We start from the raw sequence: 23,391 nt of genomic DNA, 5'->3' as shown, positions 1-23,391 counted from the left end.
TGACATTGGAGGCAGTCTATAGTGGAGAAATTAACATTATATTATCTGGCAGCAGCTCTGGTGGACATTCCTGTATGCCAATTACGCGCTCTCTCAAAACTTGAGACATCTGTGGCATTGTCTTGTGTGACTAAACTGCACATTTTAGAGTGGTCTTTTATTGTTCCCAGCACAAGGTGCACCTGTGTAATGATAATGCTGTTCAATCAGCTTTTTGATATGCCACATCTGCCAGGTGGATGGATTATCTTGGAGAAATGCTCACTAACAGGGATGTAAACATATTTGTGTACACAATTTGAGAGAAATAAGCTTTTTGTGTGTATGAAAAATGTCTGGGATCTTTTATTTCAGCTCATGAAACATGGGACCAACACTTTACATGTTGCGTTTATATTTTTGTTCAGTATACTTAGGGCTCTATTCAAACCGCATCGCGGATATTCAGCTTTTCAGCATGATTGAAATTTAAAGGCAACTGCATTTAGCGGAGACCGCATTCACGGTTAAACACTGCATACGTCGGCTCAATTGGGACATTACCTTTAAATTTCTACATGTCGCGGAATCTGTAAAGCTATATCATATGATGTGGCGGTTGAACACCTATCCAGATGCTGCGAGTTCTGGCAGTGTAATATAGTCAGGCGAAAACACAGCACGTCTCTCGTGCTGGATATCTTGCCAGAGGTCTCATTTGCCTTTATGGTGCTAGGAAGTTGATTCCATCCTTGGATCCACGTTTTTGTACTTACAGTACTTATAAGATACTGTACTGCATCTTCACATGTACTGTACATTTGTGGCTGGAAAAAAGAATAATTGTCCAGTGATTTTTGACATTGTGTTTTATTGTTTCTTTCTTGTCTAACTCTGATTCATAGCATTATGTCAATTCATTCAGTACACTGTAGCACGGGGCTCAATATCACAGTGCATATAATTAGAGAAACACTTCCAAGTCGTACATCTTCTCCCCAAAACATTTCACATTCTGTTTTTCCGTTCCTATCTCCATCCCTATTCCAGTTTCTCCTTCAGCTGCACAGAAGTTTGAAACGATCTGACACAGTAGCACCTTTTAGTAGAGGGAATCTAACACTAACTACCAGTACAATACCAACCAGGACAATGGGATCCTGAACATAGATTTTTAAGCATAAAGAACAAAACAGTGACTAACTGAAGACTGTGAGAGCTCAGAAATCATTTCTCTCTTATCTTCTGTCTTCTAAGTTGGCTTGAACTTTTAAAAAAACAAAGAGCTTTTCTGTAAAGTTGTAACCTTTGTTTAAGATGCACACTTGTAAATACATTTGACTGAGCTCTTGGTAAACATTAAAGCAACATGGAGAGAACATTAGGAAAACAAGTTAACAAGTTTGAGCAGTCTCAGCTACACCGAACGTACTAATAACATTCAATACAAGTGTATTACTGCCTTACAAACCATATAATATTGCCAACCAGGTGATATGTGAATAAATTAAGTCATTCTTCAAATGATCCGATCTGTGCATAAAATAGCCTACTAATGTTGCTGTTTCACATTGTTTACAAATAAATAAAACACACATAAACCAAGGAAGCAGCATATTGCGCAAATGTCTGTTTATTGTCGAGGTATAATACGTCTATGCATAATTGTTTCTATTTTTTTTAAGCTTCTGTCTAGTCATTGTTGCCACACGCTATTTACGTATAAAATCACTGTGGTGGAAAACGCTTATAAATTTCTACAAAAATAAATAGCCGATTGAAAAAAAGAAAAACTGCTCAGGGGACTCAACTATCATCTCTCCTCCTCCATCCTTCCATATCACCATTTCCTGGTTCCCTTGAACTTCTACTATCTTGCACTGAAGGTGGGTGCAGTATGTGTCTGCTGTGTGGTTGACTCAATGCACAGCAGGCGCCTTCCAGTATTTTGTTTTTTTAGCAGGTGTAGAAGGTAATCAGTGCAGTATTATGCTATCAGGTTGCAGGGTTTCAGTGCAGTATGCTGTGGCCACACTGGCTGATGGATTCAGTGCGTTCTCTTTCTGGGGATCTAGATATCTAAACCTGGACAGTGAAGACACAGTGGCAGCAGTACGTTCCAGTTTTGCGATGATAATGATTCCGGGCTAGAGATTATATTTATTCATTCGTTCCACAATGATGACTATTCCAGTTCTGTAATGATTCCTCTCGTTGATTGATGAGTTTGGTGATGACTGATTCAGTGACGATTCTGATGACTGTTATTCCTGTTGGGTTATGATTTCTCTTGCAGCACTGTATTTAGTCCAGTTTGGTTATTGTGGTGACTGTGATGTATCATTCCTTTTCTGTGATTATAACATGGCTATTCCGGCGATGTTAGTATTCGTCCATTTTGTTGAATGTGGAGTGCGGTGGAGCGCGGTACCAAAGGTGAATGGATGTGGCGGCAGGGGAGCTGTGCTGACTCGCTGTCCCAAAACGAACGCCAGCTGCTGGACTGTGAGGCGGTTCTACTCATCCTTCTCTACTATGATCTCCCCAAGAAGCACCTTTCTCCTCTGACGGAGCATGTGGAAGTAGAGCTGTGGGAACACTAGGAGAGAGAGAGAGACGAGAGGAGAGGAGAGAAGAGAGCGAGAGCTATTTACCCACCAACCTAAACACTTATCCAGTCCAGATCAATATTTTAACAAAGAGCCTTCAGGGAAGTTCTCAGGGCTGGGATAGAGGTGAGTATTGGGTCTAGATCTAGTATACAACTAGCCATAAAAGACAGAAATGCACTTGAACCTCATTTTTGTTAGATCAAACACTAGGCCCTACTAATTATTCAAAACATCCCGAAACAATTCCAAATGAACAACAGCGGTCACAAACTACTGAACAATTCTTGCTGGTCAAAACAAGAGACAGCGAAGACCCATGAGTAACTGACGTCCACCTATCGGCTGAACACACAAACATGTTGTACGTAGGCTGCTTACATGGGATATAGGAGAGCATGACGATAACGAGGAAGTAGTAGTAGTCAAAGGAGACGTTATACTTGTTGGGGAGCCTCATGGACAACATCCCGGTTTTGCGAACATATGGCAAAGCAGTGTAAATGGTCAGGAGTTCTCCGGCCACTCCGAGAGGGTACATGATGATAAACATGTTGTATCTGACAGGGAGAGGAGAGTCATTATTAACGCACATAGAGGCATGCACACACAGGTATGTACACACATACACACTATTCAGCTCAGGGGCCGTGCAGCAAAGAACAACTAAAAAACACAAATTCACACTGTTGGATTACTGCACTGCAAAATGAAGAATTAGGCCACTAATTGGATGATTACCAAAGTGACAGCTGACATGTTTTTATTATCTAAACACAGTGGTTCCCAACCTTTTTCGGGTCACTGTACCACCAATTGAATTTTGCTCTGCTCGGTGTACCCCTGAAGTACACTCTCGTGTACATTTGACCAGTAAGCCTATGCTCTCATGAGTTTCACAAGTCTTCTCCCCAGGGGTTCTAGTATCCCTGGTTGGGAACCACTTGTCTTAACACACCGACACCAGAACAACATTAGACATGGTGCTGTCTCACTCGCTGTAGGCTATTCATCACCTTACACTATAAAACATTTATTGTAATGTTTACAATAAATGACTGGCAGCAAAGTAGCCAGTAGGTTACTGTAAATTTACAGTGCTATTACTGGTATCACAGAAGCCAGTAAATTACTATAGACTTACCTGACATTTACTGTAACCACATTTAAAGCATATTACCTGACTACAGCAACATGCTGTATTTCTAGAATTTACAGTACATTAATGGAAGCACAGTGGTTAGTCAACTGTTGCAAATTTACAGTGCAGGTATCTTGTGCCAATGACGGGCAGTATTTCTGTTACATGTATTTTATATAGGTATTTCAATACTTTATATACCCATTTTGTCATTTCTATTTCACTGGCCTGAACTACAATTCATGCAGCCTATTTTGTTAAAGTTTCATTAGAATACATGGATTTTGTATTTTCTAATACAAATATATATACTTGCAAGTAGCCCATTTAACTACAAAATTGTCAGTAATGGTAACATACATTTTTTTACTTACTATGACTGTGGTATATTCTTGTTTAATATGTTAATGAGCCGGAGATTATTTTCACCACCCACAACATTTTCCCACAATTCACAGTTTGCTGCTGTAAATATACAGAAAAGCATGTAATACAGGACTTTACTGTAAAATTGTGTTGTAATTTGACAATAGTGTAACATAATGCTATTTAGCCCCCATAATGTATTGCTCATTACAGTACTGTACTATAGAATTATAGTAGCTAATTGTTAAAGTTTTTCTTTAAATTTTCAGCAATTTGTTACAGTGTATCTTTATGCAATGTCAACTATGGAGGTGTCCCAAATGGCTCCCTATTCCCTATATAGTGCATTACTCAGGGCCCATATACGGCTCTAGGAATAGTGTGTAATTTGGAATGTCCCCAAAGGATCAGCTCCATTAATGATTTTCAAAGTGTTTTAACATTATTGTATTTCTGCACATCATGAACACTTATTTTAAAAAACACTGTGGCGCTGTTTCCCGGACACAGATTAAGCCTTGTCCCGGACTTAAAAGCACTTTCAATGGAGATGTTTAAAGTCCCAGTGCAGTTGAAAAAGTGATTTCCACACCATGAGGTTGGAATAATACTGTGAAATTGTGAATACATTTTGGTCTAAGAGCTGTTTGAAAAGACTGCCTAAAATTTCTGTTTGTTTTGGAGGGATGGAATTGTCACCAAGCGGCAAATTAGTTAGGCCAATAAGAAAGAGAGTTCCAACCCTCTCTGCCAATAACAGCTAGTGTTCTGTTTTCCCCTCCTCACTAGGCCACTCCCAGACAGTCCTAACAAAATTGTTGCTTGTGAAATTACTCTTTGCCAAGAAGCTATTCTTGACCATTTTAATTGAAAACAAATCACAGTAAGGTACTTAATTGTTACCCAGAAATGATTTGATATTGAGATAAAAACGGCTGCATTGGTTAATAATAATCAATCCAGAAATATTTATTTTTATAACACCACTCTATTCAATTCCAAAAGGCAAACAAACCAGTCGGTTATCAATGGAGAGGGATCTATATATGTGGAGACGGCTGTGCGTAAGAACCCTGAATTTACTCAAGGGAGTGTCTTCGGAGGATGTGAGAGAAATGTTGGGCGAGCATTCCATGCCCAAAACAGATGGTCTTAAAAACAGGAGCAGCTGAATATGAGCCCCCCCCCCCCTGTATGGGCCTGGCTGCTCCCCTCCCTGTGTAAATGAACCCCTTAGAACACTCGGAGGGGAATGGGGAAGGGGAGGAGGACAAGAGAGGGGGAGAACGGGGGCTATACTAACTGATCAAGACAAGGGAAGCAAACCTGCAAACCCAAGAGACCTGTCGCACATGTAAATGAAAAATATCGACTGAACCATACTGCGGTCACAGGAACAAGACCTGACTTGCTGAAGTCACTCAAAAAGCAGGTGTCTCAGTGTCACCCCAATTCATAGCCACTACACAGCCAATAAACGGTGTCTGTCTCGAATCGGATTTTTAGACATTCATATTTTGAACGGAAAGAAGCGTGCTCTTAGCAATAGGATCCCAGAACTATGGGTCGGTCGGATTGCTCCCCACGTGTGTAGTCGGCATTCTTCACCAGTGCTCACATTTCATATGAGGGCCCTCAGATATGCGAGGCTGACAGTTACACATCACTACTGCTCCTGATAGGCCCACGTTATGTCACCAGTCTGCTGACAGCGGCAGTAAATAGAGGTTTTTATGAGTGTCGTGTATAATGACAGACATGAGAAATTGGCATTTTTACTACAGCACTGCTTAGCTGTTGGACTGGGGTCTAACATAGACACCTGACCCCCTGTCACCATCAGCTGGTACCATGTGTTAAAGTACACACATTAAAATAGTACCAGATTGTTTTTTTTTGGCTTCCATTGCGGAATCGTCTTTAGTGCTATATATACATATAAAAATACATATATATTTTTTTTGGGGGGGGGGGGGATTCAATAAATACTCATAAGGTTTTAAATGGAACCTGTAAGGTGCTATAAATAACCCTAAGGTTCTATAAAGAAACATGAAACAAGCTTCTATATAGCAACAAAAAAAAAGGGTTCCACTATGGTAACAACCCTTTTTGGGGCTATATACAGTAGAATCCTTTTTTTAATGGCTCTTTATAGGAGAATGTTCATACAAAATGACCTTTCAATCTTAAAATTCCATGTGTTATTATTTTGTTAACTGACAAGTTGAATCAAGAAAGCTACCTTTGGAACAGCCGGTGGGGGGGGTCCATGAGAAAATAATTGACAACCACTGACTGATTTAGTCAAACATTCTTAATTGTCACAAGGCCATACATGAGTCGTTCACAAAACTCTGTCACTAGCCATAGTGATAAATAATATTTAATTACATAACACAACACATTACATTAGATCAACTGGTATGAAACTCTCACTCATGGTAGCACAAAAAGAGCTGTGAAATGCCTCCGCTACATTTGAATTATCACTAAAAGAGCAAAGAACATTTTTTGTGTGTAGTTGTTTCTGTATGTCAGACTGTAAAGCGCAGATCCGGGTTCAAATACTACACGTAACAAAAATATAAACGCAACATGTAAAGTGTTGGTCCCATGTTTCATGAGCTGAAATAAAAGATCTCAGAAATTTTCCAACCGCACAAAAATATTATTTCTCTCAACTCCTGTGCAGAAATTCATTTACATCCCTGTAAGTGAGCATTTCTCCTTTGCCAAGATAATCCATCCACCTGACAGGTGTGGCATATCAAAAAGCCGAATAAACAGCATGGTCATTACACAGGTGCACCTTGTGCTGGGGACAATAAAAGGCTACTCTAAAATGTGCAGTTTTGACACATAACACAATGCCACAGATGTCTCATGTTTTGAGGGAGAGTGCAATTGTCATGCTGACTCCAGGAATGATCACCAGAGCGGTTGCTATAAAACATTGTTTTAGAGAATTTGGCAGTACGTCTAACCAGCTTCACAACCGCAGACCATGTGTATGGCGTCGTGTGGGCGAGCGGTTTTTGTTCAGTATATTTGAAATCGTTCAAATTATGGGAGCATTTTCGCTAGACTGCTTCAAGAGTCAGATGTGCGGGCTTTTCAGTTTTGGGACAATTCCATTGGTCCATTATAGTCGAGCAAGCTTAATCAAGTGGTAAGGGATCACTATCGCTTTCCAACCAAGGTGAATGAATTGAGGGGCAAACTGAAGTATAGAGAAGATTCAGCAACTCTCGGAGGACAATGGAATTAAATAAAAAAGCTTTTTTAGTGTTAAAAGTAGAACCAAAGCGTTTCGGCTTTTGGCCTTCTTCAGGGTTTTTACACAAGTTGATGAAGCTTACATGAAGCTTAAATCACATTTGAACCCAGGTCTGGTGAAGTGTATGTATGTGAGACTCAAAACTAGTGGTGCTACTGGCCACATAAGCTGTGAGCCGACATCAAAGAGGCGTGAATTAATGTTGAAAGTATGAGACAAAAGATTACAACATCCTTATGTCATTCACACCTGGAAAGACAATAACACTTTGACTTACAGTTGGAGGAGTTGAATATGAGGAGTTATACATTGGTTGGGCCTAATCCTTGATGCTGATTGGTTAAAACCGTATTCCAGACGGTGTCTATTCCACAAATTACCACCGGCTAAAGCTATGATGTTGAAATGTGTATTTACTGTTCCATCTCATTGAGCAATCCACTGTCTCATCAGCCCAGAAAGGCAATTTAGAAACTTGATCTCCCACTGTAAAAAAGCATCTAGACATTATCTCCCCTTCCTTTCGGCTCACATTTGGTTTTCCACAACAGAGATTTGAATAAACCTTGCTGTCTGCAGTGTTGCCAACTTAGCGACTTTGCCGCTATATTTAGCTAGTATTCAGCGACTAGCGACAAATCTAGCGACTTTTTCTGGTGTTATTGGAGACTTTGACCTGAAAGCACGTATCGTTCTTACTCTTCTCAACGAGCAGCGGGTGCTGCCGTGGGCCCCACCCCTGTCCCAAAGCACTCACAGGCGGTCCAGTCCTCACGCAGCAGTCCCTCCCAGCTGCAGTCAGAGCAGGAGATGTTCTACCCTCCGCGTCCAGACTGCAAATGAATCGCGGGATGCCGCCGCTGGCTGTTAACGCCCTGGCTTACATTACTTTTTTTTTGAACCTGAATTAGGGCCAGACTAGTTACCATAATTTTCTCACATTGTCATTGATAGCTTTTCTATGGTCTCTTTTTGGTCCATTAAGATTGTATACCAAAAAATGTAAAAAATGTTATGGTTAAAAATGTTCATGTTTTACTGTGACTTAAGTGGACCATAAGGTTAAAAACCAAACCAAATTAAGAACTAAACTAAAAAAAATACTAAAAAATACAAAAAAAACGAAGTAACTCTGCCAGAGTGTCTCTTTTGGGTCACTTTTGCCAGTCCCAAGCCCAGATAAAGGAGGAGAGTTGGAATTGTGACATTAAAAAAACAAGAATCAACAGAAGAAAGTTCCTTTGTGGATCTTAACATATTTAGGGTGTTTTTTACTCACTTTTTGTTTCTCCCACGACATTATTCCTCTCTCCTACAGCGTCCATCACAATTACATGCACGTGTCCAATTATGAAAATTAGGTAATGACGTCATTTATCAACTTTTAGGACAATCAATAGCTACTTTCCTTACTGAGGAGTTGGCAACACTGGCTGTCTGTCTCTCCGACATTTGCAACATCATTTCAATATTGAAATTCGATCTTCACTGTCCCATTGAGGATTAACAGGTCAGGACGAGATATATTTTCTCAGCCAGTCGAAATCATGAATCATAATTTTTATGGATATATATAAAGAAATGTCAATAGACAAACAGGTCACATGAAATGAAACGCAGCTAGTTTGCCATCGTTCCAGCTTCAGTTTGAAGTGATTGTGTTAGCGGAGTAGTTGCCTAACTCCTCTGAACAGTGACGAGAGCAAGTATTCTATGCCATTCAAAATCGCACATCATTGCCCTTTGTCATGGATGTAACCAAATAAAATGTCAAGGGAAAACAGGTTAAACAAACAAATGCAGCTACTTTGCTGTTATTCTGGCTGCACTGTTGATGCGACTTTGTTAGCCGAATTTGGCTCGCTAACAAGCAAGGGATATAAAAATGATGTCAGCCAACATGACAATGGGACATTTAGAAAGAACGACTGGGTTGCATCCATAGAAATAGAAATAAAAGACTGCACGACTGGCAACCTAGCCGCCGGCCAGCTTGGGTAGCAACTCTAGATTTGAGTTGGGACTTTATCTCGTGGAAGGATTAAATAGTATAAATAAATTAATCCGAATAAAGTTGAATGAAAATATGGCAGTCATTATTAGAATATGTTGATAACCCATTGTATAAAAGTGATCATGCCCACAAAGCCGTTGTTTGGAGGATATATTGGCACAGTTTGCCGGCACTCGACTTCATCTTGGGCCTAACAACACCCGTGCCAATATATCCTCCATACCCCAGCTTCTTGGGCATTATCACTTAAATACATTACACCCTGCCCCTTCATGAAATTGAGGATAATGTCACTCTTCTCTTGACCAGGACCCCAAAGTATCAAGCGTCTCAGAGTAGGAGTGCTGATATAGGATCAGCTCTCCGCTGTCCATGTGCCTTGCAAAAGTATTTATCCCCCTTGGCGTTTTTGCTATTTTGTTACATTACAACCTGTAATTTAAATTGATTTTTAGGTGGATTTCATGTAATGGACATACATGAAATAGTGCAAATTGGTGAAGTGAAATGAAAAGAATACCTTGTTTAAAAAAAAATCTAAGAAATCAAATAAATAAATAAAGTCCACCTGTGTGCAATCTAAGTGTCAGATGATCTGTCACATGATCTCAGTATATATACACACACCTGTTCTGAAAGGCCCCATAGTCTGCAACACCACTAAGCAAGGGGTACCACCAAGCAAGTGGCACCATGAAGACCAAGGAGCTCTCCAAACAGGTCAGGGACAAAGTTATGAAGAATTACAGATCAGGGTTGGGTTATAAAAAAATATTAAAAACTTTGAACATCCCACGGAGCACCATTAAATCCATTATAATAAAATGGAAAGAATATGTCACCACAAAAACCTGCCAAGAGAGGGCCGCCCACCAAAACTCATGGACCAGGCAAGGAGGGCATTAATCAGAGAGGCAACAAAGAGACCAAAGAACCTTGAAGGAGCTGCAAAGCTCCACAGCGGAGATTGGAGTATCTGTCCATAGGAGTACTTTAAGCCATACACTCCATAGAGCTGGGCTTTACGGAAGACTGGCCAGGAAAAAGCCATTGCTTAAAGAAAAAAATCTTACGCATTGTGAAAACTGATCCTTAATTAGCATAGATTGACAGTTGATACATATGGCCCCGAAATAAATCCGAATCCCTGCACTGATAGTGTCACCACTTTTTCTCCAATCTCTGATCCCTATGCTTATCAATGCCTGATCACCTCCCATGTAATCCATCGATTACCCATAACCGTCTCCTAGCGCATAAATCAAAGTGATAATTCCAGAGTACTAAGCGTTAGCGATTAGGTCAACCAACGTCCATAGAGAATGGCTAACAAGGTGCTAATCAATAAACAACACACTCATGCTGATCACATGCTGTATGGTTATGAGCCAGGAGATACCTTCCCCAGGCTACTACTGTTTTCCCTGTGACATCACAATACTGATGTGAAACCAGTCTGTCTGTAGTGGGAAGCATGCCACGGCAAACACCAATCAAACCAGACCAACTGCGACAGCACCGGAAACCCTAGTGCTGGTCCAGGGCGTTTGCATGCGACTTGCTGATGCTGAGAACGCTCGTCATCAGCAATTTGCACGTAAACGCCCTGGACCAGAGCTACCCAAAACACAGCCCTCCCATCCCCATCTCCACCTGGCCCATTTGATGAAGTATGGCAGGTGGTTGAGCAGATTGAATGTATAGAAGGAATATCTGGTAATCTCTGTAAACGTCCAAACGGCCAAGAAGAGGATTACACTTTCTTCGTTCTGGATCTTCCAACAAAGAATGGGACAAAACAAGGAGGGAGAAGATAGTTAACACTTAAGGAGGTCCATGTTGACCGCCGGAGGGGGGGTCCCCTAGGTGCAGATCTAGGATCAGCTTCCCGTCCCCCAATCCTAAACTTAACCATTATTGGGGAAAATGCTAAACTGATCCAAAATCAGTGTCTCTGGGAAACTTCACCTCACCCCAACTCCAAGGCCCCTTACTGTAGATGGTAAGACACCTCTTTGGTGATAAATGAGATAGTCACCTGTTTGATGCTGTTGGTGATGAACCACACCATGAAGATTCGTGAACATACTTGAACCCCAGTCACAATTACAGAGGTCCTCACGATTCCTATACGACGAGAACCATGGAAATCAACATTAACGTCAGAAGTAGGAGATCTGGTTATATTCACATTGTATGGTTGTTATTCAAGACCATACATACCGATTGCACAATGCACCACCTGAAAGACAACAAATAAGAATCAGTGACTCGTGGCCTTGGGTGGTCTAGCGGTCTAAGCCACTGCCTCTGAAGTACATGTATGATATACCACTGCCAGCAAGGATTCAAATCTGGCCCACTGCACTTTTAGAACTCCATGTCTCTTTATCACATAACCAAACAAAATACTTTTAAAAAACTAATTAGGTGAATTCTTTCTTCTCACTTCTTAGCATTAACCATAGATCTCAGTATCAAAGCTCAGCTTCAGAGTATTTCAAGCTCACATTAGAAGGATCTTGCCAATGATTTCAACGTTTAACTGCTTTATCATCTGTTTTCATGGAATACTTTGAGACGAGTGTGTGTTTGAGTGAGTGTGGCTACTAGTGAACTATGATGAAATTTCAGAAACTCACCTCAACTAGCGCAATGGTCTGGAAAAACTTGAGTGTCCTTGCTATACTTTTGTACAGACCCTTGTGTGTGCCTTTCTGGATGTAGAAGCGCATCATTGCCATAGCCAAAACCAGCCACCTGGAAAAGAGACAATATTTACAACATCTGAAAAACTGTATTTAGCATTAAAGTAGTAAGTGTACATGAGAAGGACAAAGATTACTTAATAGATACACTATATATCTAACGGATATGAAATGGCTAGCTAGTTAGCGGTGGTGCACGCTAATAGCATTTCAATCGGTGACGTCACTCTCTTTGAGACCTTGAAGTAGTGGTTCCCCTTGCTCTGCAAGGGCCACGGCTTTTGTGTAGCGATGGGTAACGATGCTTCGTGGGTGACTGTTGTCTGTGTGCAGAGGGTCCCTGGTCTGAGCCCGGGTATGGGCGAGGGGACGGACTAAAGTTATACTTTTACGTATATACAAAAGTATGTATATAAAATTGAGCACACAGCCATGCAATCTCCATAGACAAACATTGGTAGTAGAATGTCCTTACTAAAGAGCTCAGTGACATTCAATGTGGCACCATCATAGGATGTCACCTTTTCAACAAGTCAGTTTGTCACATTTCTTCCCTGCTAAAGCTGCCCCGGTCAACTGTAAGTGCTGTTATTGTGAAGTGGAAACGTCTAGGAGAAACAACGGCTCAGCCGTGAAGTAGTAGGCCACACAAGCTCACAGAACGGGACCAGTGAGAGCTGAAGTGCCTAAAAAAATGTTCTGTCCTCAGTTGCAACACTCACTACCGCGGTCCAAACTGCCTCTGGAAGAAACGTCAGCACAAGAACTGTTCGTCGGGAGCTTCATAAAATGGGTTTCTATGGCCGAGCAGCCTCACACAAGCCTAAGATCACCATGTGCAATGCCAAGCGTCGGTTGGAGTGGTGTTAAAGTTCGCCACCATTGGATTCTGAAGCTGTGGAAATGCACTCTCTGGAGTGATGAATCACATTTTACCATCTGGCAGTCAGACAGATGAATCTGGGTTTGGCGGATGCCAGGAGAACGCTACCTGCCCTAATGCATAGTGCCAACTGTAAAGTTTGGTGGAGGAGGAATAATGGTCTGGGGCTGTTTTCATGGTAGATCCAGTGAAGGGAAATCTTAATGCTACAGCATACAATGACATTCTAGACAATTCTGTGCTTCCAACTTTGCGTCAACAGTTTCGCCCAACATCCGTGCTCGACCTCACTAATGCTCTTGTGGCAGAATGGAAACAAGTCCCGGCAGCAATGTTCCAACATCTAGTGGAAAGCCTTCCCAGAAGAGTGGAGGCTGTTACAGCATATTAATGCCCATGACTTTGGAATGAGATGTTCACTGATGTAGTGTACCACTTTATAGTTAGAGCTCAAAAGTTATTGGTTCAATCACTTTGTTTCCATAGTTAAGGTTAGGGTTTTTAGCTTTTTCGGTCTCAAATTTTATGACCTAACCTACTTGTGTGTGATTGTTGAGCTATGTAGTTTTCCAGTACTATTGTCAGGAAGTAGCATTGACACCAGCTAAACGTGTATGCCTCATCACCAATGATTCGTCCCAAATGGCACCGTATTCCTCACATAGACCACTACTTCTGACCAGGGCTCTAGTCAGAAGTAGTGCACTATGTAGTGAATAAGGTGCGATTTGGGACGCAAACACAGCGTCAGTTGGGGAAACAGCGAGGGCCAACTCCCTTCTACACGACATCTAAGGCCTTGTACACACTGCAGGCCTTAACACTCAAATCAGTATTGTTTTTCAAATTCTGACTGTCCAAACATCAAGTTACAAGTGATCAAATCAGATTTGTGTGTGTTCAGACAACAGTCATCCTGGCTATGCTAGCTGTCATAGTAACAATAGGTGTGTGCACAGTGGTGTAGGCTGATTGGTGGTGGTGCTCATACTTTTTATCCCTCAGAAGTTATGTAGCAAGCTAAGGTGACAACAATGCCTGCCATGGACGTGTCCCAGTTGCTTTGAATGTTCAAAAATCATAGTGTATGAACACTTGAAAGTTGGATCATATCCTTTGAGGCTTTAAAAAACGAGTCCTTTTTGGCTAGCCACAGCAGTCACTTAGCTAGCTAAGTAGCTGTTTCGCGTTCGAGCACATTTAGCTAGTTAGCTACCACATGTTCTTGTCAAACATTTCAAACCACTTGAGGGCAAATCAATCAGATTTGACCGTTTAGACGAGTCGCATGGTCAGGAATCACAAAGGTGGTTTGAAATGTGGCTTGAAATATCTGATTGCATGTGTTTTTTGGCTATTCAGACTGCAGGAAAAATAACAGATTTTAATTGGATATTATATATATATTTGTTTTTTGTCACTTCAAATTGCCAATGTGAACAAGACTTTATCTCTAGCCTGGTACTTCACAATAATCTATTTATACTGTACAGCAGTCATTACAGCACAGCTATAAGCCAGACAGAATGTAAACACAGAATGCTTGGAAAAACACTTTTTTTGGTTACTACATGATTCCATATGTGTTATTTCATAGTTTTGATGTCTTCACTATTATTCTACAATGTAGAAATGAGTACAAATAAAGAAAAAGCCTGGAATGAGATGGTGTGTCCAAACTTTTGGCTGGTACTGTATATGTGAATAATGAATGAACATTTTTCAAGGAAATCACTGTACACTGTATCATCTGGTGCAGACACCATTTATATCTACAATAAAGTATGTTTAATATGTAGAGCACTATACTAAATACAATGCGATCTTTATTGGTCTATTACAATCAGGATACAACACAAATATGTACGTTTTTGCTGTCACAGTAATAAGACCAATAAGACCAACCTTATGACCTTTCTGTATAATTATATTTGAATCAAAATACATATTTTAGTATTTACAGTGGGGCAAAAAAGTATTTAGTCAGCCACCAATTGTGCAAGTTCTCCCACTTAAAAAGATGAGAGAGGCCTGTAATTTTCATCATAGGTACACTTCAACTATGACAGACACAATGAGAAAAAAAATCCAGAAAATCACATTGTAGGATTTTTTATGACTTTATTTGCAAATTATGGTGGAAAATAAGCATTTGGTCACCTCCAAACAAGCAAGATTTCTGGCTCTCACAGACCTGTAACTTCTTCTTTAAGAGGCTCCTCTGTCCTCCACTCGTTACCTGTATTAATGGCACCTGTTTGAACTTGTTATCAGTATAAAAGACACCTGTCCACAACCTCAAACAGTCACACTCCAAACTCCACTATGGCCAAGACCAAAGAGCTGTCAAAGGACAAAATTGTAGACCTGCACCAGGCTGGGAAGACTGAATCTGCAATAGGTAAGCAGCTTGGTTTGAAGAAATCAACTGTGGGAGCAATTATTAGGAAATGGAAGACATACAAGACCACTGATAATCTCCCTCGATCTGTGGCTCCACGCAAGATCTCACCCCGTGGGGTCAAAATGATCACAAGAACGGTGAGCAAAAATCACAGAACCACACGGGGGGACCTAGTGAATGACCTGCAGAGAGCTGGGACCAAAGTAACAAAGCCTACCATCAGCAAGGGCATTGAAGATGAAACTTGGCTGGGTCTTTCAGCCTGACAATGATTCCAAACATACCGCCCGGGCAACGAATGAGTGGCTTCGTAAGAAGCATTTCAAGGTCCTGGAGTGGCCTAGCCAGTCTCCAGATCTCAACCCCATAGAAAATCTTTGGAGGGAGTTGAGTCCCTGAGTCCGTGTTGCCCAGCAACAGCCCCAAAACATCACTGCTCTAGAGGAGATCTGCATGGAGGAATGGGCCAAAATACCAGCAACAGTGTGTGAAAACCTTGTGAAGACTTACAGAAAACGTTTGACCTCTGTCATTGCCAACAAAGGGTATATAACAAAGTATTGAGATAAACTTTTGTTATTGACCAAATACTTATTTTCCACCATAATTTGCAAATAAATTCATTAAAAATCCTACAATGTGTACCTATGATGAAAATTACAGGCCTCTCTCATCTTTTTAAGTAGGAGAACTTGCACAATTGGTGGCTGACTAAATACTTTTTTGCCCCACTGTATACTGAGCAAAAATATAAACGCAACATGTAAAGTGTTGGTCCCATGTTTCATGAGCTGAAATGAAAGATTGCAAAAATGTTCCACACAAACAAAAAGCTTGTTTCTCTCAAATTTTGTGCACAAATATGTTTATATTCCTGTTTGTGAAATTGTTTGTTTTGCCAAGATAATCCATCCACCTAACAGGTGTGGCATGTAAAATTAGCTGATCACTACACAGGTGCACCTTGTGCTGCGAACAATAAAAGGCCTGTCTAAAATGTGCATTTTTGTCACACAACACAATGCCACAGATGTCTTAAGTTGAGGGAGCATGCAATTGGCATGCTGACTGCAGGAATATCCACCAGAGCTGTTGCCAGAGAATGTAATGTTAATTTCTCTACCATAAGCAGCCTGCAATGTCGTTTTAGACAATTTGGCAGAACGTCCAACTGGCCTCACAACCGCAGACCACATGTAACCAGGCCAGCCCAGGACCTCCACATCCGGCTTCTTCACCTGCGGGATCGTCTGAGATGAAACTGTGGGTTTGCACAACCGATTAATTTCTGCACAAACTGTCAGAAACTGTCTCAGGGAAGCTCACCAGGGTCCTGACCTGTCTGCAGTTTGGCGTCGTAACTGACTTGAGTGGACAAATGCTCACCTTTGAAATAGCCACTGGCATGCTGGAAAAGTGTGCTCTTCACGGATTAGTCCCAGTGTCAACTGTACTGGGCAGTATGGCGTTGTGTGGTCAATTGTGGCAGTGGGGTTATGGTATGGGCAGGCATAAGCTACGGACAACGAACACAATTGCATTTTATCGATGGCAATTTGAGTGCTGTGAGATACCGTGACGATGAGATCCTGAGGCCCATTGTACTGCCATTAATCCGCTGCCATCACCTAATGTTTGAGCATGATAATGCACGGCCCCATGTTGTAAGGATCTGTACTGAAAATGTCCCAGTTCTTCCATGGCATGCATACTCGCCAGTTATGTCACCCATTGAGCATGTTTGGGATGCTTTGGATCGACATGTATGACAGCGTGTTCCAGTTCCTGCCAATATCCAGCCTCTTCGCACAGCCATTGAAGAGGAGTGGGACAACATTCCACAGGCCACAATCAACAGCCTGATCAACTCTATGCGAAGGAGATGTGAAGCGCTGCATGAGACAAATGGTGGTCACACTAGATACTGACTGGTTTTCTGATCCACACCCCTACCTTTTTTTGAAGGTATCTGTGACCAACAGATGCATATCTGTATTTTCATTCATGTGAAATTCATAGATTAGGTCCCAATGAATGTATTTCAATTGACTGATTTTCTTATACAGTATGTAATTCAGTAAAATCTTTGAAATTGTTGCATGTTGCATATTTTTGTTCAATGTAATTGCGGGTCCATTTTGAGGACCATTTAAAGCTAATTATCCATAGCTTTAGTCATGGGTAAAGATCAGGGTAAACAGAGGTGTGAGAGTTCTTGTACAGAACTTACACAGAAGACCAGGGGCTGTATGTATCATTTGTCTCAGAGTAGGAGTTCTGATCTAGGATCAGGTCCTGCCTGTACATGTAATCTTTATTATTGGGATCTAAAGGGCAAAACTAATCCTAAATCAACACTCCTACTCTGAGACGCTTGATAAATACAGTGCCTTGTTGAGCTCTACAGAGGAAACAGTGCTCCCTTTACATTCACTAGTCTACTAGGTCAGCTGTGCGATGGATCTCTGTGAAGGTATGTTTCTGAAGGTGTCTAAGGGTCTCGGCATACAGTTGTTCTTTTCCTCTAAAATAGGTAACTTCACAACAACAAAAATGTTATAGGATCACAAACACACAGTATTAGCAATGATGGAGGCCAAATTACATCATTTCCTCAACAATATCCATTATTCCACTAAAGGTCTTTGCAGACTGCATGTTGGATCCAGTCTTTTACGATTATCCGTCACACTGTGCAAGGTTACCAAATTAAAATCTTGATATCAACCAGGCCAGATTGCACAATTCGCTTAATTTCTGTCGTCACATTCTGCGACATTCTACGATTCCAGGTTACACGGAATCCAAACCGGCTGCACGCGTGCGCTATCGTGCAAAAATGTATTTTGTCCCCCTAAACCAAACGCGATCACGACACACAGGTTAAAATATCAAAACAAACTCTGAACCAATGACATTAATTTGGGGACAGGTCGAAATGCATTAAACATGTATGGCAATTTAGCTAGTTAGCTTGCACTTGCTAGCTATTTTGGCCTATTTAGCTAGCTTGCTGTTGCTAGCTAATTTGTCCTGGGATATAAACATTGAGTTGTTATTTTACCTGAAATGCACAAGGACCTCTACTCCGACAATTAATCCACACATAAAACGGCCAACCGAATCATTTCTAGTCATGTCTCCTCCTTCCAGGCTTTTTCATCTTTGAACTTATATGGTGTATCATCTAAACTTTTATTGTAGTACCACGACAACTGGCAACAAAGTTCGCCTTTCAATCACCCACGTGGGTATAACCAATGAGGAGATGGCACATGGGTACCTGCTTCTATAAACCAATGAGGAGATGGGAGAGGCAGGACTTGCAGCGCGATCTGCGTCAGAAATAGGAATGACTTCTATTTTAGCCCTTGGTAACGCAGACACTCGTTGGCGTGAGCAGTGTGGGTGCAATAATTGAATAACATGGATTTCTAAATGTATTTTGCGACACTCGCGCACGCGACGTCTCCGGTCTGGTCAGCATGTTAGGGTTTGGCTGGGGTAGGTCGTCATTGTAAATAATAATTTGTTCTTAACTGACTTGCCTAGTTAAATAAAAGGTAACAAAAAAATATATAATAAAGAATTGGCTTGCGCATGTGCCAGCACCAGCAGCACAAGCCTCACTCTCTGCACAAGAAGAGTTCAGAAAAATATATGCATTTTAGAAATAGTTTTCACATACAAACTTTATATGTCCGAACTCGGAAGCAAATAAGCTTCCCCAAAATAACATGGCCGCTGTGGTAGAACGTTTATTTTGTTTGCATTTATAAAAAATCCCATCAGTAGCCTGATTTCAGATGTGTCATGTAGGCTAAACAAGTTTATTTGGGAAATCGTTATTCTTTCAAAGCATCTGAATGTTTAAATCATACTATTATATTAATCTGACGATTCACAATAATCGTATTGTGTGCATACTCAATGCCGGCCGTGTTCCTATTGGTCAGTCACCGAGATCGGCTTGTAACACTGTCACACTAACGTCACACGATAAAGACAAACAAATTCTGACACTGACTGAACTTTGTCGCAGCCTAAGCACGTAGTCGTTCTTAAATCGGCAGACCTAGACCGTCATAATGAACGAGTGAAGATGTCCAACAATCGTTTACGACATAAGAATTTGCCCATGACGTGGACATTTCGTCTGGGATGGCAAAATTGGGGCATAAAATGGCTCAAATTGCAGTCCGCAAGGGCCTCAAATTGAGATCACTATTTTTTTGTCACATTTTGACGTCCCTCATTTAGATCACTGAAAAACAGCTTGTGTAAGAACACAAGCTGAGAGGAGTGTATCTGCAGGAACCTGTAAATGTGTGTGACTGGTAATTGGTGGAGAGTGAGTGTTCATGAGTAAACGGGCTCATAGTAGGTTTAGTCCTAGGACATTACACGACATCATCTAAATCCGACGAGGTGTCAAGTAAATCTCCACCGTTTATGTGACGTTTCAGAGTGTACCTTGAAGTTAAATCAAACTTTGTCAGGGATTAGTGAGACATACACTACTGCCACCGCCTGTTATAAAAGGGATGTGCTGTCTGTTAAACCAGATTGATCTGATACTTTTGTAGCTACTGCTGTAGCCTAGTGGCTACTGTTCAGTGTTTGAGCACAGGTGCTAGGTCGATGGGTCAGGTGCTCAAGCTGTGCAACAAGTGCATTATCTGCTTGAAGACACAATCTGTTTGAAAAATCAACATAATTTAGGACCTACTGAATACAACCACTTCAGTACATTACTATTGTATTGCAAATATATGATCTCTGTCTCAGCACAATAATTAATTAGGGTTTATTTGATGCTAATTACATTGATATGGTTTAGGACTTGCATAAGGGTTCTGTTACTAACAGTTACTATCATATAAAGATGATTGTATAATATAGGTGTAGGTTAGTGCAATCATTTGGAGAGAAGGGACAAATGTACATTGATTCCAATAGTCACAATTTTAACAGCTCTTTAACAGCTCTTTGACAGCTCTTTGACTGTTTGAATCAACATTGGTATATGTTTACTCTGATCATATACAGGGGCTTATAACTACCTCAATGCGCATGTCTCTTGAACTAGGTAAATGAACCTAGTTTTCACACCTTCATGTAATACTAAAATACCCATTATGTGAGTAGCAGAGGATGGATGAATGGGAGCTACAGTACAATGAGTGTAAGTGGGGAAAACATGGCTCCAACAGCTCCATAAATGCGCATTTTACGCATATCTCCAAAAAGTGCCATTCTCAGTTCAAGTGACCCAGACCAATGAAAATGAACTTAAGACACTATCAACAGCTGAATAAATCATCGAAAACTTGACAACTATTAAATTAAGTTCGTTTTGTGTGTTCATTACAAGGACTATACGAACAGTGAAATAATTGCGTCATCGCACCCGCGCGCTCTGTAGCGCATAAACTTGCAGTTATTAAAATCTGCTTATTGGGCATTTCACTCGCCCAAACCGAAGCTCCAGTGTCAGCGCGCTGTCTATACTTATCACTGCAACTGTCGAGGTAGTGCTGGGCATGACGTTGACACAGTGTAATCGACCGTATTTGGAAAGGCTGAACCCGCGCCGGGGGCCGCACTTGTACCGCCGTTATTTTCATAAAAAAGACCCACATATTGATTATTTGAGAATTGTCTACTTGGACACCCTCCCTATCAAGTCCTTTACAATTATTTTGCTCACTGTTCAAACTTCATGGGCGCTGTCTGTCACTAAATTCGGCAACAGAATGGGCACTTGCGCTGTCAGAGACACCGCGGACCTATAAACAGCCACACGCGCTTGCTCACAGCGCTCTGGTGCATAACGAAGTTTTAAGGGAGTGGCTACTTTATAATCAGCGATAGGGCAGAATAATTGACATACCCGGCCGTCATGGCGATGTTGTAAAATGTAAGCCATGCGACAGCGATGGCACTTTTCGTCCTCTTCTTGTTGTTGTTTTCCTTCTCTTCAACCGAGCCGTCCTCCTCCGTGGACGCCATGGTACGGGGGACAGAGTGGGAAAGTCAGAAACGCTGCGCAAGCGCGACTGGGACTGGGAGCAGCAGGGTCATGCATCCATGTATCCACGACACCCCTCTCGCGGGACTATTGCTTCACAAGTGCGTGTGGTGGCAAGTCCCTAAGGAAAGTCCCACTGTCAGATGAGTCATTCAATCAAACATTTGACCCATAGCGACACTACCAGTAGGCCTTCATTAGAACAATTTAACGTAACTGTAACTGTTCATTAGTTCTTGACTACATTCGTTTGAAATGGTAATTACATACATTTATTATTAAAAATAAAGTCGTTTTGTAGCCTGATGAACTGTTTGATAACAATAAGTTTGATGTCATTCTAATCCTCTGTGCCATTAATTTTGTCCTTCTCAAATCTATAAATACCAATCAATTTAAATAGCTCCAACTTGTTGTAAGTGTGGATAAATAGATAGGCAATTGGGGCGTTCAACTTCAAAAAAAAAAAATTGTCCTTCAACATCACTAATCCAAATGATCTCCACTTTATGTTGAATTTTCTTTCAGATCTCTTCCCAATCTCTGATCTCTTTCTGATTTACAGTAGGGTACTGCCCTATGCCTTCAGGGGCTAGAAGTAGATTTTTTTATTTGACCTTTATTTAACTAGGTAAGTCAGTTGAGAACAAATTCTTATTTTCAATGACAGCTTAGGAACAGTGGGTTAACTGCCTGTTCAGGGGCAGAACAACAGATTTGTACCTTGTCAGCTTGGGGATTTGAACTTGCAACCTTCCGGTTGCTAGACCAACTTTCTAACCACTAGGCTACCCTCTCAATTGCATTCTCCTCACGTACTCTCTCCTTTATCCTCGCCTCCTTCTCAAAACCCATTGGAGGAGAAGGTTGAAGGTTCGAGGGGCGTGACCTCTGGCTTATTCATCCAATGGGTTTTGAGGAGGCGAGGAGAGAGGATGTAAGGTTTTGGAATTGAGATTCTCTCTTGGTATTATCAGGGTTGCATTCAAAACCCTAAAGCTTTAACTGTGGAGTTTTTAAATGTATTTGGGTTCATTCCCTGCAGTCAAAGCCCAAAATCGCCCTCTAGTGGCTTCATGGGTCGAATGTTATGAATATTTTTCATAATTTCATAATGAATAAACATGTTTTTTTTTAAATTACAACTGAAAATCTGGTGTTTTAGTTTTCTTATATTTCAGTAATATGTGATGTCTAAAAAGTGTAATATTGGGATGCAAACTCAAAATTGAATACATTTCAACTCTATATCTACAGGTGTCTTCTTTTTTATAAGCCCATAACCATGTGTTTGAGGTGTATACTTTTGTAGATTTGTGTAAAACTACCAAGAAACACTCTGTGTGACCCTGATTTTGCACACTGCATTAAAAGGTGCAGTGTTGTCACGGGTAAAAGAGTCCGTGTTGGCCTGGGTTAAAGGGACAGTGTTGGAATGGGTTAAAGGGACAGTGTTGGAATGGGTTAAAGGGACAGTGTTGGAATGGGTTAAAGGGACAGTGTTGGAATGGGTTAAAGGGACAGTGTTGGACTGGGTTAAAGGGACAGTGTTGGACTGGGTTAGAGGGACAGTGTTGAATTGGGTTAAAGGAGTAGTGTTGAACTGGGTTAAAGGGACAGTGTTGGACTGGGTTAGAGGGACAGTTTTGGAATGGGTTAAAGGGACAGTGTTGGAATGGGTTAAAGGGACAGTGTTGAACTGGGTTAAAGGGAGAGTGTTGGAATGGGTTAAAGGGACAGTGTTGGACTGGGTTAAAGGGACAGTGTTGGACTGGGTTAGAGGGACAGTGTTGAACTGGGTTAGAAGTGAAGTGTTGGACTGGGTTAGAGGGACAGTGTTGAACTGGGTTAAAGGAGTAGTGTTGGACTGGGTTAAAGGACTACTGTTGGACTGGGTAAAAGGAGTACTGTTGAACTGGGTTAAAGGAGTAGTGTTGGACTGGGTTAAAGGAGTAGTGTTGGACGGGGTTAAAGGA

At 41.2% G+C, this 23,391-nt stretch overlaps 1 protein-coding gene across 1 annotated transcript; it reads right to left on the bottom strand.

Moving 5' to 3' along the window:
- Nucleotides 1-833: 833 nt before the first annotated feature.
- Nucleotides 834-21,465, bottom strand: LOC109899491 (very-long-chain (3R)-3-hydroxyacyl-CoA dehydratase 1). The gene is made up of 7 exons (XM_020494779.2): nt 21,278-21,465; nt 12,032-12,149; nt 11,613-11,631; nt 11,428-11,516; nt 11,043-11,164; nt 2,970-3,148; nt 834-2,578 (listed from the first exon to the last, which is right to left on the bottom strand). Exons 1-7 carry the CDS (start codon nt 21,394-21,396, stop codon nt 2,496-2,498), a joined length of 729 nt encoding a protein of 242 aa, XP_020350368.1. The 5' UTR covers nt 21,397-21,465; the 3' UTR covers nt 834-2,495.
- Nucleotides 21,466-23,391: the final 1,926 nt, after the last annotated feature.

The sequence above is a fragment of the Oncorhynchus kisutch genome, linkage group LG11 (genome assembly GCF_002021735.2).
Source record: "Oncorhynchus kisutch isolate 150728-3 linkage group LG11, Okis_V2, whole genome shotgun sequence".
Classification (NCBI taxonomy): Eukaryota; Metazoa; Chordata; class Actinopteri; order Salmoniformes; family Salmonidae; genus Oncorhynchus; species Oncorhynchus kisutch.
The sequence above is the reverse complement of the archived record's forward strand: the minus strand, read 5'-3'. Positions and strand labels throughout refer to the sequence as shown.

Coding starts and splice junctions, on each gene's coding strand:
- LOC109899491 (XM_020494779.2), bottom strand. CDS start 21,396: ATGGCGTCCACGGAGGAGGACGGCTCGGTTGAAGAGAAGGAAAACAAC. Junction 12,150..21,277: donor AACATCGCCATGACGGCCGG/GTATGTCAATTA, acceptor TCTCTTTTCCAG/GTGGCTGGTTTTGGCTATGG. Junction 2,579..2,969: donor CATGCTCTCCTATATCCCAT/GTAAGCAGCCTA, acceptor TCTCTCTCCTAG/TGTTCCCACAGCTCTACTTC.